The 20,253-nt window shown below is 39.7% G+C and overlaps 1 protein-coding gene across 2 annotated transcripts in view; it reads right to left on the reverse strand.

Moving 5' to 3' along the window:
- The window catches only part of PRKAG2 (protein kinase AMP-activated non-catalytic subunit gamma 2), a 208,357-nt gene that overhangs the window by 180,511 nt on the left and 7,593 nt on the right, over nucleotides 1–20,253 (reverse strand). The window contains exon 1 of one of the 2 annotated variants that reach the window (XM_068673386.1): nucleotides 9,965–10,066. The exons of the other annotated variant lie outside the window; for it this stretch is intronic. Coding sequence (XP_068529487.1) covers nucleotides 9,965–10,051 — 87 coding nt within the window. The 5' untranslated portion in view covers nucleotides 10,052–10,066. Of the gene's footprint in view, nucleotides 1–9,964; nucleotides 10,067–20,253 lie in introns of those variants that run through there. 2 annotated transcript variants of the gene reach the window in all.

Consider the following 20,253-nt stretch of genomic DNA (forward strand, 5'->3'; position numbering starts at 1 on the left):
AAATGACTCAAAAAACATCCACCATCTCCATATTTTAAAAAATAAATAAAAATAAATAAATACAGAAGAAAAAAAAAAAAAACAACATTCAAATATCATTCAGTTTTTGGTGAGGACATTTGCAACATACAGTTTTGGTTATGCAGGAGAAGAGACAATGCTGTGTGGGTAATGAATTGTTTTGGTGTTATATAAGACAATGGTTAAAAATCCACACGACTTCAAAGGAAGATTACACAAGATTATAGACCTAGGGTGAAATCCTGGCTCTGATTAAAATCATTGGCACAAAATCCCACTGACTTGGCCACTGTGAGGATTTCACCTCTAATGTGACGTGTCCGTGTTTTGCTAATGTGGCCACGTGAACCCACACGTGCCAGCCCCGTTGAATCTTACAAGCACATCTCTGCAGTCTCAGCCCCAAAAGCTTTTTGTGATCTCCCTCACAGCTGTGGGGTTTGTCTCACATTTAAGATGTTAAGTCATGTTAAGTCTCTTCCACAGTAGAGTTTTTGCTATATACAAATTAGGAGGACTGTATGCAAGCTAACCCAATCTGTAGTTTTGACACCCACATTCTCCTTTTTCACATCCACTTGCCTTTCCTGCTAGGATGCTACCACAGGAACAACTCCACGACTGAATAAACCAGCCTAAAAGTAATCACTTAATTACTCCTTGTGCCACGAATCGTGGAGATGGGAGGCTCAAAGGCGGTCACATAAAAGCAGGTTCTGATCCCAGCTCTTAGGCTGCTTCCTCATTGCCCTGGGCAAACCCTGAGTGACTGTTACAGCACACCGGGCACCAGCACGCTAAGGGGGATGAGGCCAACACCCCTACACGTGATAACACCACAGCAAAAAGCCAGCCAGCCAGCTGCTCCAGCAGGAGATCACCACCACAAATACTACACGTGCAGTGCAGGATGCTGTCTGGGGATGCTCGCCCTTCCCAGCGAATCCAAGGGTTATGTGTTAGCGTGTATTCTCTCCTGTCAAACTCATAGCATCCTGCCTTATTCTGCCAAAAGGCGTTGCTGGAGCCTGTCCCAGTGCTACTGTTCATTTTACTTGTGCTTCCAACGCAGCTCTGCACTTCAGCACGAGGTTTCTCCAGCTAAAAAATGAGCGTGATGCTCATTTACAACAAAAGCGTTGACAGTCAACTATGCAATGCATGTAAAGGCCTCTGAAAATATAAATCACCACAGCATTGAATGATTAACCTTGATTAATATTGCTTACGCAGAGCTTTGGGCTGGGGTTTACAAAGGCAACAGCAGATTAATTATAACTTGTCCTAAATGCAAAATAGGAGGAAGTGAAACACCCTCGATTTCGCTCTCATGAAGGAAACCCACAGGCACTCAGAGCAGCCTGCAGATAACTTGGGCACGCGGTTTGGCTGAGTTTGCCATGCTCAGCAGCCATGGCACCAAGGTGCCCAACGGAGCCCACAAAAAGGCTGGTCCTGCCTCTCAAACATACAAAATGCTCTTTCTTGCACTGGTCCAGTGGCAAACTTCACCATGTACACAAGTTAAAAGTATCAGCTTGGAAAGATCCTCTTCCCAAAACCACAGCTGGGAATTTTGTTATAAAATTTGTTTTTTTGTAGTATGCAATGTCAGGAACTTAACACCACAACAGTAATTTAATTTCCAGGACAACGGACAATATTAATACCAGAGCTCTTAATGCAAGTCTTAAAGTTTTCAGTGTTTTAAACGTAAGCCCTGTCCTGCTCTGTGCTCCGTGCAAACATTACACCACTGTTATGCTGCTGGGCTGTGGGAAGGGCAGGAGAGGTAGCAGTGGTTGCAGCGGGACAGGTGAAGTGATCGGAAATGATGCAGAAAATCCAACTTCTATGTGAAATTACACCCTTAGTAATTCTGGAAATGGGTAAGATGCAGCAAGTGAAACCAAGACAACACTGATGTTACTTTTAGAGAAGTTAAGCATCTGTCTTGTTTCCTCAAAAGGCTTGTGGAATATACAGATCTTTTTTCCTTCTCAAAATAATAACAGTAATAATAATGATAATCTGTCCGACATCTTGTGCTAGGGACTCGACCCTCCAGAAGTATCAACATCCTTGTATTTGTCCTTGCCCACACAGATGGAGGAGCTAAAGAATTATCCATGTCAGCATGACAAGAAAAAATTAACCCACTGCTAGCAATAGCTACAGAGTTGATACTTTTTCACCTTGATCGTGTCCCCCTAAAGAAGGAAGCACTGCACTTCAGAAGACATCACTGAAAGATCATCAGAGGTTAGCAGTTTAGGTACTTCTGCAAGTGAAACTGTGGTTTCTGTGCTGATACTGAAAACTTTTGCTGGCTGCAGTAGCAGAGCAAGCTAATTTCTTCAGAGGATGGGGGACTTCTTTAGCTGGACATGCTGTATGTGCTAATCAGAATTAATATGCTTGACTCAGCCACTATTTCTTTATTTGGATCTAAACCTTTGAAAAATCAGCAGGGATTTTTTTTTTTTTTTTTTTTTTTAAATCTTGCTGCAGATGGAAATTTCCATACTACAGTTCTGCAATGATTGTAAACAGGAGACTGGTTTCAACATCATCAGATCTTAACCCTTTATATAAAGAACAGTGGCTGAATAATCTGTCTGTAGGGAAGGGAGAGCAGAGCAATTCAACAAGGGCTCTGTGCAAAAAAGGAGGAACTGAGACTGAGAGCTACTTATTTTCTCAGCTCCCCATTTTTAAACTTTATGAAGAAAAAGAAAAAAAAAAGAGAAAAGAATCAAAAAGTTACTAACTTAAGAGAATTTAACACTTTAAAGTTTTCATCTGCTCCTTAGCCAGTATTGTAGACTACCTTGCACATGGCAAAATAAACAAATTCTAAGAAAAAAGATTATAGAAATGCTACAGGATTCCTTCCAAATCCCTCACCTCCTAGTTCAAGGGCAAAATATAGACACTTTTCAATATTGAATGACTTCATTTTTGAGCCATGGTATCCAAAATTTGATACCTTGAATTCTTTTCATTAACCTGAATAGCAAAGAGGGACAGAGTATGCCTCCTAAAATGCAAACTTTTTCATTCACATTACCAGGCTGCTGCATGGGAGGAGAAGCAGGTGATGCTGTGGGCTTCCACCATCCATGCTCTGCAGCCCTTCAACTTGCTGTGCACGCTGGAGATGCAGTGGCTCTGCCTCTGTCATACCTTTAGCAGAGCATGTTTTCCAGAAATACGTGCACAGAGGAAAAGGAGATGGGCTTTCTGAGTTCCCAACTCTTGTCCTACGCACAACAATTGATTTTTAAGCTACTTCAGGATTTGCCTCAATCTTCAGACATGAATGGAAGGATTAAATGTTTCAAGGGTGTATTTATATAATCTGGGCCTAAGGTATCCCTGGGACAAAGTGTCCCTGCCACACCTCTCCACAGCAGCAGCCAGGCAGGTTTGCTTTGTTTTCCCTCCAGGGAAGACTAGAATGTAATAAAATAATAATAAAATAATTTTAAAAGCCCAACATCTAAAGATCTGACTAATTTCACAGTGATTTGGGGTTAAATCCCAAATTCTAGATCTTCCTTAAGGCTGAAATTATAAATCAAATGCAAAACTGTCAAAACCTTGCATCACATCTATCAAATGCAAGCAAATATTTTCAGTGCAGAAAGAACATTTCAAACCCCTGACACACAACCAATCTGGTTAACAAACACACGTTCCCCAAGCAGAGATGTTCCAGTTCATGACTTCTGTACTTCGTACCCAGAAGTGATCCAGCCGAGGCAGCCTTGTGCAAAGTTTGTAATTGCCATCGAATAGATTTGCTCAGCTAGCACTCTCCTTTTCCCCCAAAGAGTCTCATTTGAACATTCCTACCTTTCATTACATTCACTAGCCTTGTTTACCGTCTGCTGTTTAACAAGATATCCTCACCAAATCCTCTTGCTATGCTGTTACAGCAGTCTGAACAAAAACAAAAGCAAATGGTTAAGGCTCCTTCCACTTCTCCTGTATTTTTGCCATCAAGGGATTATCGTTTGGTCCCTGCAGTGCTACATCCACTAATTAAGGAGTGCATTTCATCTGCATTGCAACACTAACCATGAAAAAACAATCAACTGTCTACCACAATCACGAATTAATATCTGTGAAATATCATACCACGATAAAACCAGATGTTACCGTGTCCTTTCAAAGTAAGATGAATCTTCTCCCTCGCAGAGGGGTTCCTTTTTATTTTTCACATAAACCTAGCGAACTGGAGGGAGATGGAAAGCCTGGCCCCTTGTGAGTACCAGTCTCCTGAATTCCTTGTCTGAGTTTGCAGCCTATGTATAGTTTTTGGTTAATATTTATTTGACCATTTTGACATTCTTTTGAGTTCTGCATATCTTATTTGTGGGCCTGGTTTCACTAAACTGGCAGTGGTAAAATTGGGATTTTTATATGCATCAGCATGGATACTTTTTGAGACTATGTTTTTATTTAAAAAAAAAAAAAAGTGCTGCACACAAAAATGGCTACTTTCATACACATGTGAGCAGGGCCTTGGTTTGCTGCTGAATTATTGCATAGATGTGAACACAGGGCTCCGAGAAAAGATCTGTAATTGTTTAGTGGTTGGGCTGCTGGCAGAATTCCTGGGGCTGTTTTTATAAATAGGCCTAAGGACAAACAAACAAGCTACTAATAACAAGTCGGCTGTTCTGTTTTAAAGCAGCTCTGCTTTGTGTTGTCCAGCACACGAGAAGCTCAGATGGCAAATATAGCAAAACCCATGGCAAGAGCTAAGAATAGATCATGCCAATAATCAGTAGCGCTTCTATTTCTCTAAAACCTTAAAAATTCGGTTCAATTAAATAAGCTTAATTTGAGGGAAATACCAAGATACACCAGGCTGTGTTTGGCTGTTCTGTCTCGAATCTCCATTTCCACTGATACTGGATCTAGTTGAGAAGGGGTAAAATGGCTTATGAACAGACAAATCCAACTCCAGAAAGCCTGCTAAATTTCTAAAGTTGGTCTTGCTTCTTCCACACGTTCTTTTCACCGTGTCCAACTCCCAACTGCATCGAAGACCTGGACAATACTCAGAACACCCTCTCTGAACCTTATGAAGTTCTCCTATTTATCAGGAACATCACAGCTTTTAGTGGGAACTCCTCTTTCCAATAGTAATCCTTTGGGTACTTAGCCATCAGCAATGCTCAGACTTTCTGCCGCCTCCATTTCAGTCTATTCACTTAATTTTATGATATTGGTGTTTATTTATTTGCTTTCAGTGTTCTGGGAAAGTGATTTACCCTTCCTAGCTTAATATTCAAATCCATTTATTAGCCCTTCAGTACTTTTCTGTGAGAAAGACACTTTCGTGGATATCTTTCTCTGGTATTTCATATACATCTATTTTACACAATATGTCTATCAGAAGAAGACCTTTTCCACCTGTGGACTTGGAACCTTATTTGTTACTAATCAATGGAAGCCAGCTTATATGGGAAAAGCCCATCCTGAAACAGTTACTCTTGTAAGCAAGGCAGCTATAATAAACTACTTTGGAAGAAGAGAGGGAAAATTAGACCCCTTACCCTTTTAATACCTCTTTTCTTACTTATAGATCTTATCTCTGTTACTTGGAGGATGATCTTCATCAGCCACTATTGGCCATGGGATCCCTGATGGGGATGTCACAATTTTGCTGCCTGCTGCCCATTTCCTCTGCTAATCCTCCTCTTGGAGGGGCTTGTTTTTAATTTCCATAACTGTGTTGGTTTTGCTTTGTTTTGTCTTTTGTATCCCCTTGGAGAGCATACTTTGTCCCCACAACCCTCCTCAGAGACTTAGCAGCTCTCTTTATCTCTTTCTTTATGTCATTCAGCATTAACAGCTTAGTCTGTGAGAAAACAAATCCTCTTTCTTGCTGATAAGAAGAGTCACTTACGCTACTCCTTCCCTTTGTTTTCCCCCTCTCTTTAGAGGGAAGATCTAGCCAGCCTTCATGCCACTTCCCGGGATGACGCAGGAAAGAACAAGATGCCCGGTGGACCTCACGCGATTGCTACTGAGGTGAGTGCTTTTCTGATAATGCCCAGAAATGGTGGAGTCAGCACGGATTAAGAAAACAACAAAGCAATCAGCATTTACAGCAGTGCTGAACACACACTGACGCATGTCAGGGTACACGCTGCAGCCCCAGGGGAAGCAGCAGCACCATGGCTAGGTGAAAAGACTCCAGGTGACTTTATGAAAGCACCTTTGCCCAGGAGAAAATCCTCTCATAGAAGTACGTTGGCCATAGGGGCAGCACAGCAGGAAGAGGAGCTGGAAAGAATAATGGTCAAGAGAGCAGCAACTGGCTTCTCTTGACAAGCACCAACCACACAGACACAATTTCCTTGGCACAACAAATGCCACGCAGCCCTCCCAGAAAATGCCCTCGTAAATCACCTTCACAGCCATGAGGTGAATTTGTATTCAGTTGAACTTCAAAAGGCACAAAGTCTGCAACATCAAAGCATCACAGTTTTCGGAGAAACATAACTTCTCAAGCCCTCGCAGGATGGTTGTGGGCTGAAGAGGCATTGAAATGGACACTCAGCATCTCCTCAAAGGGGTGGGTCTGAATTGGCAGCCGGGACAAAGACAATGCCAGGCCAGGCTCTAGGCGGTACTTGCTCTCTGGATAAACCCACCACTGCAGGGCTAGAAACCAGCAACTGTTTCAAAAGTGTTAAATCCACATGCACACACACACAAATCCTTACTAAAGCATAAGCATTACCAAAGAGGTCACTTAAATATCTACAGTACATTATCACCACATCACTACATTAGCTTACATGTGTGCAAACAGCTTTGTTCTTGAAATCTTGCTGCTTTCTCAGCAGGAACCTAAAATCTCAGGAAAACCTTCAGAACACCTGCTTACATGGGAAGGGGTGGGGGAGCAAACACCACTCTTTTTCAGCTTTAAGGAAAAGAGTTATTTCTGCAAGTTTCTGCTGTTCTGCAACACAACAGCTGCTCCAGCCTCGCTGTCAGCTTAAGCCAATTGTAAGTCATCAGTTTTCAGTGCACAATGCAGCTGAAAGCGAATTCAGCTGGTAGCACTGTTGGAAACAAATCATTATTTGCCCAGAACTTATATTAACCTTTTATTTTCCTTGAATATCCCCACAGAAAAAAACATCGTTCATACCCTTCAAACAGACCAGAGAAAACAAGTATCAAAAAGAAAAGAAAAAAATGAAATAAAAAGGGAAATAGGACACCAGAAAAGTTTATAAAATGTAGCAGAAAGAGAAGAAAAAGCTTTAGTAATTACCCCAAGCATTATCACTCTGTCAAGCAAGCTGATGAAGATCTTGAAGCAGAATCTGAGCAACTTCTACTCCAAATGAGCTCAGATTCTTTCAAGAACTACACAGCCCATCAGAATACCACGCTTGAAAATTGGGTTGTCCTAAATGTAAAGAGACCAAAGTATAAACAGGCTCAGCTCCAGGGACCGTGTTGTTTCAGCCACACCACCAAGCCCATCTGCTTGCACAAGTGACTCTACTGTAAAGATCCAGACAGCCACTACTGCTGCAAGGATGACAAAAGTAGTCCTAACTAAATGTGCTTAATTCTGTCTTATCTTTAGCAATTTGGTAAAATAACGAAATCAGCTTCCTGCACTGAACAGATCTATTTTAACTTGTAGTTCTGCAACAAGAAGTCTGTATGTTATACAACCTATAGAGAATGCTATACAAATACTTTGCAAATGTAAGTCCAGTTCTAGTGATCTATTACTCAAGAAACTGGCAGATATTCCATTCAGACACATATTTTATCAAACTAAGTTTTAGGTAAAACCTGGATAAAAAAGGGATAAAGTTAGAAAAGTAAAACCTGTGGAAGCAACTTCAATTTCTTAGTATGTCTTCCAAAATTTAGTTTGTAGATAGTGAACCCCTCTTTGTGAGCCCTCTCCTGTGCTCCTTCCTGCAGACACACCAGGGAGCATGGAGGAGAGCAAGGAATTTCAAGTCTCTAGTGCAACGAAGCAGTGTATTAAAACCCAGATAAACAACATACTTTTTTTTTTTTTTTTCTCTTTTCTCCATCACTGTTTCAGAAATAGCTTTGTTCATCTTAGCTCAAGAATCCCCTCGAAATATTTTAAGCTGAGGCAGACAGGCTGGTGATGATATGAAGCTACCAGGCTCACTCACTACCAGAAGCACCAGAGTATTTCACTGGAAGGACTGGGTAACACCGCTGAGCAAAGGAAAAGAATCAAGGCTAATTTTATTAACTTGATTATATTCCCTGAATTCGTGTTCTTATGGGCTATAATTTTGCCTAAAACCTGAGAATTTTGCAGCTGGGTAGAGATGATCTGAAGTGTAGCTGTGTCTAAAGGTTAACAAGGAGCTAGCATTGTAATGCTGCTGGTTACAGAACGTGGCAGGAAGCCTTCAGAGCAGATAAAAAGCTTTAATAACATATATATATTAGCATTGTGAAAACTCATCTGGAATAATGTGTACAGCTCTGGTCATCTGTGCTCAGGAAAGGTTAATTCAGCTGGGAACAGGTGCGCCGACAGACTATTTTGATGACGAGCAGAACGGAGGCTCTCTTACGGGACGTGACTAAAAGAGCTTGGCTTGCTGAGCTTTGCAGTCGACAGCTGAGAGCGTGTGCGATCACGCTCCAAAGTTACATACGGTGGACAAACACCACCGAGGGAGAAGAGAGATAAAAGACGCTTTGTGGGTGCAATCGTCAGATGGAAAGAGATTGTGAATAAACTTGGGTTGGAAATTAGGAATGGAAAGACTGAAATTCTGGGGCAACGTTCTAGCAAGAGCAACGGAGACAAAAAATGTAACTTCTCTTCAGACTGATGGAGTTACAGGGAAGATATGATGGGGCTCCCTACAGGATTTTCCTACAGGTGCAGGAAATGAAAATAAATGGCAGGTTAAAAGAAGGCTCCTTATTGTTTTGTTTATATTCTACAACAAGTAGGGAAAGACATGGTAATTATTTCTAGTAGTGCTTCCAGGTTCAAGCAGTTGTGGAGACCCCTTAGCTGACAGATCTGCAGAACAGAAGCAGCCTAGATATCTCATGAATGGAAGATCAGAAAAGGCTACTGACATCTGGAAAAAAAAGTCATTCTATGTATAATGTGAGGGCCATCATAAAAATATAGGGTGATTCAGAAGGTTAATTCTGGACCATTTTCCAGATTTGGAAAGAGACTGGTATGCAACATGTGACCACGTGTCTCAGAGAGACACCATTTCAGCGTTCAGAGTATGCCAACCACATTCTTTTGCTAGACCTACATCAAAACATGCGAAGCCTGTTGTAAGAAGCCCTTGCTCCATGTCCTTCTCAGAAACCTCACATCAGATGTGCCACATGGATTACATGCAAAAGTACGCATGGAAATATGGGTGTGTGCAGACACACCCCTATGCATATATACGTCACAAATGTGGGATACTACTCATAAAAACAGATCATCCACTTACACAAGGGTCTGAAATGCCCCAAGATTTGGTGAGGAGTCGGATGATGGCTCCAAAGTGGAATTAAGATGATCTGACTTCTCTTAATCAGCCAACAAACATTAATGAACTTCATAACCTACTGAATAGCCTGGAAAAACAAGCAAACAAATGAAATAATATATATTTTTTTTCAAATCTGAAATATTATATTTTTAGCTAGACTTGAAAGAGAAGCTTAAAAAGAGGAAGGGAAAGCTTTAAAGTGAAATTAAAACTGAAATAGGACAAAGAAATAAAAGGCTTCCTCAAAATGGTTTAGAAAGCAAATGTACTAACACTGCTCTTTTTCACTTTAAGCATTGACCAGCCACCACTATGGTCCCTGTCCCTACTTTCACCTGTCTCAGCCACCTGGAAGACTACTTTTATCTTATATATGAAAACCAGACCCTTGTTATGAGAACACTGAGCTGATTTGTCACCGTCTTTCCAGGTTCAAACCACAGTTCCCACGGTGAGGGCGTCCTTCGCAGCATACGCTCTTCCTCAGCTCTCCCCAGGGCTTAGGGAACAGGCGGCTCTCCAGAGGCATCAGCTGCTGTAACTTTGGGAGTCTGGTGACCTGGCTTTTAAAATAGTGGGAGTAACTTCCGCTGCTCCCTCAGCAGAGCTTTTATGGAGCCAAGAGCATGCCAAAACCCTGCTCGCCCTTGTGCGCAACTCGAGCAACAAAAGAGCAGCTGTGCTCAGTTTAAGGCAAGGCTCTACTTTCCCACCCCTGATTTAAAACTGGCTTATTTCCATCAGCAACAACATTATCCATCATTAACAACAATGAATGGCAGAGAATGGATGTTTTATGGGGAGCCATAGGCTCACAGTGCTATCTGATTCTGCTTCGACTGGGTCAAATTGACATCATCCCCAACCGAAGGCAGTAAATCTGTTTACATAGGAGTCTGGCAACTCCTTTGTACTTCATCATAGGTAAATTCCTGCAGCTAAAGGGAGGCTCATTACTGTTGATCCTACATATAAAAAGCTCCATACAGAGTCAGTGCAGGATCAGGACTAGTGTGGGCCAAGACATCTGGCTTTAAGCATGATGTTTTAGCTAATGTACAAGACTAGGGAACCCATAAGCTCTACTTTCCATCTTGCTGTGGACTTGGGGAAGTTACCTGTTATATTCTTGCTTTCCAGGCTTTAAATCAGAAATAATGATACTTCCAGGCAATTTGGGTATTAACTCATACATTTCTGCCAAACATTTTGAAATGTGCAGAAGGAAGAATAAAGAGGAGGGCAGTCCATTAGGGTTATTATGTTATGTTGGCTCTAACACCAGGCTTTCTTTTCAGGAGAGTTTTAAAACAAATATTTGGATCAAATACCCCATCAATAAAAACCTGGATACCCTCCAAGAGTCCACTTCTTTGTCAGGTTCAAATAAAACAGATCTCCCCATGTTTAACGTGTAAGTGAAAACTGAAGCACACAGAAAGCTGGTATTAGAGGGTACAGTTGTCTGATAAGAACTATGATCTACAGACAATACACTGAATAGCATATGGATCATAAGATGAGACTGCTGAATATCACGATCTTGCAAATACCTGAGAGCTGACAGTCAGGTGATAGGTGAAATTTCAGGTTCAGCATAATTAGTAAAAAAAATTTACTCCAAGCTCTGTTCCACAAGTTGCATTTTTAGGTGATTAAAGTTCTCCCTGTCAGATATACCTGATAAAGTAATTTTCCTGAATTCCTGAAAAAAAGTTTTCCCAGCACTGCTAAGTACCAGTGAAACACCTAGCACTCCCTGTCCCAGAGCTATCTATGTGTCAGACATAAATGGCAAAACACAACTTTTAAAGCACTTTTGAGCTTTTCATATGAGAAGGCTTACGACAGTCCCCAAGTTTACTCCATGTACACCATACCCAGCCAAGGTCAGAGCAGCCTGGGCTATATGCTCCCCTCAAGATCAAGAACAAAATGTTGTCAGGGTGTTAGGGTCATGACTGCCATGTTTCATACTACAGGGATATCCTTTTCCTCTGCAATCCTGACAGATGGAAGGAGAAGCACAGCTGGATCCAAGATAAAGCGAGCTTGTGGTTAGGAGGTTGCCCTGCTGCTCGCAGTCTAGCTAGACTTGGATTCAAGCACCAAAGCAACTGTGTATTTTTGGGTTGTTGAGGAAATGAGACATTCATGGCCTGATTCAGAAACTAAAGCTTTGGACAAAGTTTCAGATGAATCTGTTAATGAATTACCAGCAATCGCTGAGTTTATGTTTGACTGAATTTCTGTGGGCAGCTTAATGAATACATCTACTTGGAAAAGACTTAAACCAAGATGCACATTCATATTTGCTCTACTTTGCCATTACACATAAAATATACAAATATGTTGCACACTCACAGTTGCTTTACATATAATTTTGCAACAATAAAAAGTCAAGAGCAAGAAAACATTAAGGCTATTGCTAGAATGTATATGCTTCCTTCCCAAAGTTATTACATCCCATGTAACCCAACACATGTGCCAGACAAAGAACCCTCCCTCCAGCCCTTGGAGGTCAGTCCCATGTCCCCATTGCTATTATGGGTGGAAACTCCTCTTCTGAGCAGTTTGGTAACATGACACACAGCCAGGCTCATGGACAGCAGTGCTAAAAAGCCTGAATAACAGACTGTCCTAGTAAGGAAAGTACAAACTTCTTAAGGCTTATTTTTAATTAATTGCCAGATGGAAATGAAGTAGTTTTCTTTAGAACTTTTAGAAGCTTCTCAGAAAAGTCAAGCTTTCCTCAGAACCAGCCTTATGTTCAAACTGGGACAGATAAAAGACCTTTTTTTTTTTTCTTTATTAAATAAATCATGATAAACTCTGACATGATTTTCAGAAAAGAAAACAACATTAACTAAATCACCATGATGATTCCGACATAAAACATCTAGCCAAGTATATGTACTGCACATAAAAAGGCATATATTATGCAAACATACATAAAACTGTTTCAACTTACAGATCGTCAGCCTATACACTGAGGCATACTTAATGTAAATGACTTATAACTCCATAGAAAGTACATGATTTAGCCTTATAAATGTCTCCATACTGTCACCAGGCATCTACTTAAACAAAATATGGTCTGTCAGAACTCTGTATGGGCTTTTTGTACTTTGTCTCTATAATGTGGGGCCGAAAGAGAAAGGTTGAGTGTATCTATTCTGGTCTGTGCACTTTGCCAATACTCACAGAGATATTTTAGGTTTCTGGCTCACAATGAGTTCAGCCTCTTACCTGCCTCCCCATTTAGACCACTGGAAGAAACCACAGCTTCAGAATTACAGCTGGAACATAATCAGAATAGTGGAGAGAGTGAATCATAGCATTAGCCACATATTGCCACTCTACTTGAGTTTCCCTCACCTATCTCCATCACAGATCTCTTAGACATCCATTTTGCCCAGTCCTTCTAAATGATACACTCAGACTTGCGGTAAACAGTGTTATGAAAGTTGTCTGCAAGGAGAGAAAGCTCTCAGTAGAATATCCAGAAGAAATTTAGATGTTTGTCACATTGCATTCTTGTAAAATTGAAAAAAAAAAATATTATATTTTTGCATTTATTAAGAAGGTATTTATCAATACACCATACATTTCTTATTTATACCAGCTATTAGAGCACTCACAAGCTGAGGTGGTTCCCTCTCCCATCCCTCTAACCTGTGAGAGAGCAAAACAAAAGCTTAAAAAACCAAAACCTTACAAATTTTATTTTGAGCTGAAAGTCTTCCTCCAGCAGGTTCAGCCACTTCTTGCTCAGCACTGAACAGACCACTCAGGCCAAGAAAAAATATCCTTTAAATCCCCTGAAATGCTAATTGTGGATATACTCCATGAAATAGAAGGAGCATAATAGCTCCCATTAGCATTAGGTAGCCTACTCTTAGGTAGCCAAGGTCATCAGATGTTCTGAAAAACCTGACATTCATCCCTAAAGTCTACCTATGTCTCAGGGATGCAAAGAAAATGAAAAAATCCTTTCAATAAAGACAGAACATGCAACTGCAAGACTGATTTTTGTGGTGCTTGTATTTTATGATTGTGGTGGTTTTTTTTTTAGAAACTGTATCTAGAAATAACAGTTACTGCTTTTGGCTGGGAGGATACTGCTAAGGAATTACTTTTTTTTTTTTTTTTTTTCCAAAGGGTACAATAGTGTTTGGAAATAAATGGATTACAAAAATAGGGACACATATTAAAGGGAAATCTGATGTGAAAACTGGAAGACTGGCAAGAGGACTGAAAAAAATATTTTTTGGCAACAGGCTCAAAATCAGTCTTAGTCAGCAAAAATGTTTAGGAGATCACTGAGAAATGAAGTTCCCAATGCAGTGCCAGGAAGTCAGATTTCCTCACTACAACGATAAATATCTTCAGTGGTAATTGCTTAAAGACCAATCCTGCCTGTCAAAACTAAAGTGCCACAATGAATTGTTGTGAGGAATTTTATATGATGGACTTGATTTGTGCTCTGAGCTGTGCTCAGTCTTTAGGGCTGTCCTCATGCTAACTTTCACAGCACTTAATTTAAATAATTTTCACTAAAAAGAGATGAATCTATCTCTTTGGATAAACCATCTTATCTTTCCACATTCTCGCTTTTCTGCAATGCTATCAGCAATCATATTTCTACCGGTCAATAGTTTTCCATCTTCCTTAACTCTATTATAATTTTCCATTTAAATGCACTATGGCATAATCAGACTGCTTTTCAAGATCATCAGCTCTGGTAGGAGCAATATCTGTCTTGAAGAAAAAGAAATGGCACTGGCATAATCCATTTACTAATGACAGGCCCATTATACAATCAACAAATTGGTGTTTCTGCTCGCTATTCCCTTTTCTCTTGCCTCCATAATAGGTCTTGGTTCAGATTCAGACTTTGCAATTCATGTTGTAAATGGATAAAGTAAGCATTTGGATTTCTACCAATTGCGTCGATTACTAATTGCAGCTGTTGCATTTTACTGAAAAAAATACCTACTTTTCTGCATAAGTATGATGATGATTCAGGCACAGATGAACATGCAAGTGCCCTGTGCATCACTTGTGTTTTGCGTTTCCTTGATCTAAAGAGCCTTTTTGTCTCCAGGAGATGATGAAGCACACATGCAGGGCTGTGTAGCTAAATTCCACTGCATAGTAAAGTAGAAATTTACTCATTTTTCTGTATGAATCTCAATGTCTTTACTAACTTCATTTTCTGTTGCTCATTATTTTCTACAGCAACTATCCTATAGGATAGTTGTTTCATTTTGCAGCTCATCCTAGCAAATAGTCATCGCTCCATCACTGTATTTACCTGATTTTTTCAGTGTTTAAGGAAAATGCAGTTTAGACATTTCATAGAAACAATTCCGGAAAGGAAATTCTGTTTGTTTTTTTTTGTTTGTTTGTTTGTTTTTGTTTTGTTTTGGTTTTTTTTGTTTTTTTGTTTTTTTCTTTTTACGTTATGAATAAAAATCTCATCTATATAATTTCATTCTATTTTATTTATTGTATATAAATCATCTGCAAATCACTACAGCCTGCCGTGTATTAGAGAACACAGTAAAAATGAGATTCCCTGAGATATTTGACTGTGCTTTGGCAGAATATATCCAAAATGCCACTAGCATGTTACATTGAAATTAATTAATTTAAAATTTGCATTTGCAATATTTAGCACCTTGATAACTAGAACCAAAAATTAAGATGATTCCAAGCTAGCTCAGCAGTAAATTGCTACTACCTGTTACCATCCACATCCCCAAATACCCAAAAAAAGCCTCCACAGGTAAATAACTGAAAATGAGACCTTCTAAAATAACTTGGCAAGGGCAGAGTAAAGCAGAGGATTCCTGTTGTGGGAGTTCTCCTGTGCAACAAGTACATTCCCAACGAGCAAGCCCAGGCATATTTGTTTTTACACAGCCGTTTCCACACCAAGACACATTTCCATTCCCCCCTCCCTCCTTCTGCTTTTGTATTCCATCGTCCACATCAACAATTAGTGGAAGTGGCTGGCTGTGCCTGCTCACATTGTTCCCAGACTTTGCTCTCCCCCAGTGAGCTCTGAAGACCATGCATTATTTGACATGACACAACTTGGAGGCCTTCTACAGCAACAGCTGTATGCAGGGAGGAAGAGAAAAGAAAGAAGAAAGTTAGTCCAGGTTACAAACATCAGGACACAAATTACCACACCTTACTCTTTTACCATGCTATCCTAGGTGATGGACTTTATTTAGTCTTATAAAGAAAAAAATAAATAAAAATAAAAAATATAAGTAAAAAATGAAAAATGAAAATGAAAAATAAAAAATTAAAAAAAAAAAAAAGGAGAGAAACAAGGGGAAAAAAAAAGAACATAAAGGTCAAGATACAAAGTCAGCTAGCTGTTCTATTTGTTTTCTGACATTAAAACACAGGATATGAAATTGAAAATTATCTCCATACAGCTAGAAACTAAATCCAGATGTTTTAACATCAGGCAGAAGCATATTCATAATGATTTATTTTTCTGAAATCATTCAATATCTACTGCATTTTCCATCACAGTTCATTTCTCTGGAACATGAGCAATTTGCCAGCCTGTACATACACACTGAACATATTCAACTTGTAGTAAACAGCTGCACACAGGGCAGCTTCCTTTCATACACACACACACAGGCTCTGCACTTGTGTCCTGAGATTATTTTTTTTTTTCATTAACCTAGTCAAGTGCACAAAACTTGCAAGAGCATAAAACAAAATTAAAGGTAAACTATTCCTCTCTGGAAATGGACTCTTAGCAATTTCTTATCTGAAAACTGATGTTTCCTTAGGGTATATATTTAGTATTTCCTCTCATTTTGTTCCTGGAGTCCACAGGAACAAGATTTTACTGGGAGAAGGTGATCCCCACGTGCATGTCCCCAGATACTCAGGCTGTGTGTTCCAACTCTCATGCATACACAGATCACTGCCAGTGATATTAACAGTCTTTGGTAATTACACGTGTGCCCTTTACTCCATTACGTTAACTCAAAAACAGCCAAGGCGATGAGCTGTTTTGCAGCAGATATGTACACAAAAATTTCAAGTTGGTTACCTCATCACCTTCTGACAACTTGAGGTGTTCTCTCATCTCTTTCCAGTGACCTTGACAAAGTGCAGCCTGTGAAGCAATATCGGCACCAACTTGTGCAAATCCAAATACTTTTAAACACAAATACCTCTGTTTTATAAACATTTGGACAAAAAGTAGACACAGATCATGGCAGAGAAAGATAATTTTCCTTTTTAAAACTTGCCTATTTAAGAGTCAATTTGAAATAACTATCCACAGTAAGTCTGAACACATTAAATGCCTACAGTAGTTCACAACAAGTTTTAAAAGGCAACACAGCTAAAAATATGTAAATAAAAAATCCTCCCAGCTTTGAAATGAGTGCAGCTTTTTCTCAAGCTACATTTGAAAGTTAAAGGGGGGTAGAAAAGGAATTTAGTTTGGAAGTCTTTATCATATGCAATAATTGGTCACTGGCAAACCTAGGTTCGTACATCGACTTTATTGTATCACAGTGAATTGCACCACACCAAGCACTGGTATTGGTTTCAGTTTTTATCATCAAGAGGACAGCTGCTATTCATTTCTTCCCAAATTACTTCTTGGTATTACTTTCTATCTCTGTTCCATAAAAAAGCAAGCTTCTGACTTTTTTTTTTCTAATCTTTTGTTGTTGTTGTTGTTGTTTAGCTATCAGGTGCAAGAGGATGTTTTCCCCATTCAAAGCTGAAAATAAATTGAGAGTGGAAAAAGTAGGAAAATGAGCTTTTGTTTTGTAATACATGTACAAAAAAACAGAAGGGGAAGAATGACATTTTGAAAGCCTGAAAGATGTAAAATTAGATTTTCAAACGTGCTTAAGGACTTCCTGATCAGTTGAACCAGTAGGATCTTCAAATACTGCGAAGGGAACTACCATGCTCCAAATCTTTTTAAAATCCCCATCTCTCTGAACTCCTAGCTTTCTTAGCACCTAATATTTTTCTCAAGGATTAATCTTGTGAATGGCATTTCAAGTAATTTGAGTAATCCATTGTTCTAGGGGGTTTTTGATCTCAGATTATCATCAGATGGCCATCAAAATGAGCGAGTTACTGGGGCTCACCAAGTTACCACTCACCTGCTGAGTTGTTTCATCTGACAGCGCCCACTATGAAAATGAAACACGCTGGCTAATGAAGAAAGCATTTTAAGACAACATGTTTTACTCAGCATTGCAACGGGACAGGAGGATGCACGTAGACTGTTCATAGAGCCAAACTGGCAAACAGCAGCTTGCTTTGCCCGGGTAACTGTTGGTTGGAGGCCACCGGGACAGCTGATGAATTTTTACCCAAAGGTGAACAACATTTTTCTCTTACTAAGTAATAGAGACTAGTCCACTGCTGTACATGACTAAGGAAGGCATGCTTCCTCTTTTCATGTCTTCAGAGTTTTACAATCAAAAATCAGAAGAGTTCATTTAACAGCAGCTTTTGCATGCCAGCTGATGATGCCTCCACAGGCCTGCTCCAGTGAAAGGAGCCAACACTCTTTAAGTACACAATAAAGAAAAAGGAATTGAAGTAATTGCCGTTTTTTAATTACTGGTATTACTTTATAAAGAGAATTGTTGGCATGTACCCTCCTGCCTCTGCATAGCTTAGAGCTGCGTACAGTCATCCTCCAAAACATTAAAAAAAATAAGGAAAATGTATAATTAATCGTCATCCAACTAAAAGAAGTCTATTAAATTAGTATTTACCTTTAATGTCAACTATCTAAATAAGAGGACAAAGGGAACAGCTGAGTAACATTTCTTACCTCCCATTCATCTCAGACTATAAATCTTATGTTTAAGAATAATGTTGGCTCAACTTTTCAAATGGCAGAAGCTCTCCATTTTCCCACAAAAAATAGAGAGCTAGTATAGCATTAATGGAGGGAGTATCCAAGAATAGTTTGAGACAATGCTGGTATTCTCTCTCCTGCACTAGCTGGCAGCAGGATTGGGGAATGCCCAGCTGTGGCAACTGGAAGAACGAGTCAACAGATTGAAGGCAGGGAGAGAGGATGCCTGCTAACTCTTTGGAGGGTGCTGTAGGTTGGTACAATGCTGTTTGGGATGCTCCAAAGCCCATCTGCTTGCATTTATAGATGACTAGGCACTAAATGGCTGCAGATCTCATTTCAAGAACTCTACATCTGACATGCCAACACCTATTCAGAAAAGAAAGAAAAAAAGAAAAAAGTAAAAAAAAAAAAAAAGAAAAAAGAGAGAGAATAAAGCCAAAAAAAAGACTAATCTTTCACAACTTTCAACAACCACATGAACCATATGGAAGGTGTGATAAGTAGGCACACTCATTGATGTGTCACTTTGGGTGCTAGGATTTAATGTAGTCTTCTCTCATTTATCTAATCTCCTGAATCATTGGTCCTCCTAATCAGACCATCAAAAGAGCACTAACTGTTATTTTATGACAGAATGATGGTAGACAAAAACTGGAATCCTTTCACTTAACACAGATTTTCAAAAAACAAAAGGAAAAATACTTTCAGTCACTGCTGACTTAGGCTGAGCTTGTACACTGTCTCTTACATGAAAAATACCACAGGAAGAAAGATGGGGTTATTATTAAGGTACATGAACTAGGTCTCAAGAGTTCATGAGTGCAACTCCCACACTGGTCTACAACATAGGACAAGTTGCTTAAACTCAAACCATCTACCTGAATATCAGTACTGCAGGAACAGTACTGATTCCTTTCACATGCCTCCAGTCTATGACACCTTTCAAGTCTTTAAATTCTTCAGAGTTTCTCTCTACCAACATGTGCACCTCATGTGTGCACAGATACATAGCTCAAAAGCATTAGGTCGTGCATGGAATGAGCATCCCATAAGGGTTTCGGTGTGGCATACTGATACATAAAAAAATACATTGAAAGTGGTTCATAGTTGATCAGCCACTGTGTTAAAACAACAGAAATGTGTCACACACAAAAAATCTATTCTTATTTTGCACTGTATGCATGGAATATTCTTTGTGGCTCTCATGCTTCAGCCACACATCAGTGAAAAGCTTACATCCAGGACTCTCTTCTGTCCAACCTCAGGCAATAAAGCAGATAGACGTTCAGATAACTAGGTGATGATTTCATGCTCTTGAACTGCCTTTCCTCATGCTTCTTGATTTAGATCATACTTCCAACACAGAAGCCCTGATTAATACTCTGTAACAGCAAATCCCCCTCTAATTAATTTATGCAAAAGGAATGACAAGGCATGATGAAAACCACATTCCAGAAGATGCAAGGCTCTACTGAGAAGCTGGCAAGCTCCCATATGTATTGTGATAACATTGACTAAGCATCTTTTTTAGTTTCTTCCTTACTCTCCCTTTCTTCCACAGGACTTTTTGGGAACATTGTGCCTCCAGTTTCCACTCCCATCTTAGAGCATGTTTTTCTCAGAAGCCTCTACACTACATGATCAAATCCAATTTCACTTCCCAAATGAATACTATGCCTTTAGGACAGGATCCAAACAACTGTGGAGCTATTCAGTTTGCCTGGCTAGCAGCTAAACAATATTTAGTCTCAATGAGCTTTCACTTGCCCAAATGTATTCCTTCAGAGCAATGAA

The sequence above is a fragment of the Anas acuta genome, chromosome 2 (assembly GCF_963932015.1).
Source record: "Anas acuta chromosome 2, bAnaAcu1.1, whole genome shotgun sequence".
NCBI lineage: Eukaryota > Metazoa > Chordata > Aves > Anseriformes > Anatidae > Anas > Anas acuta.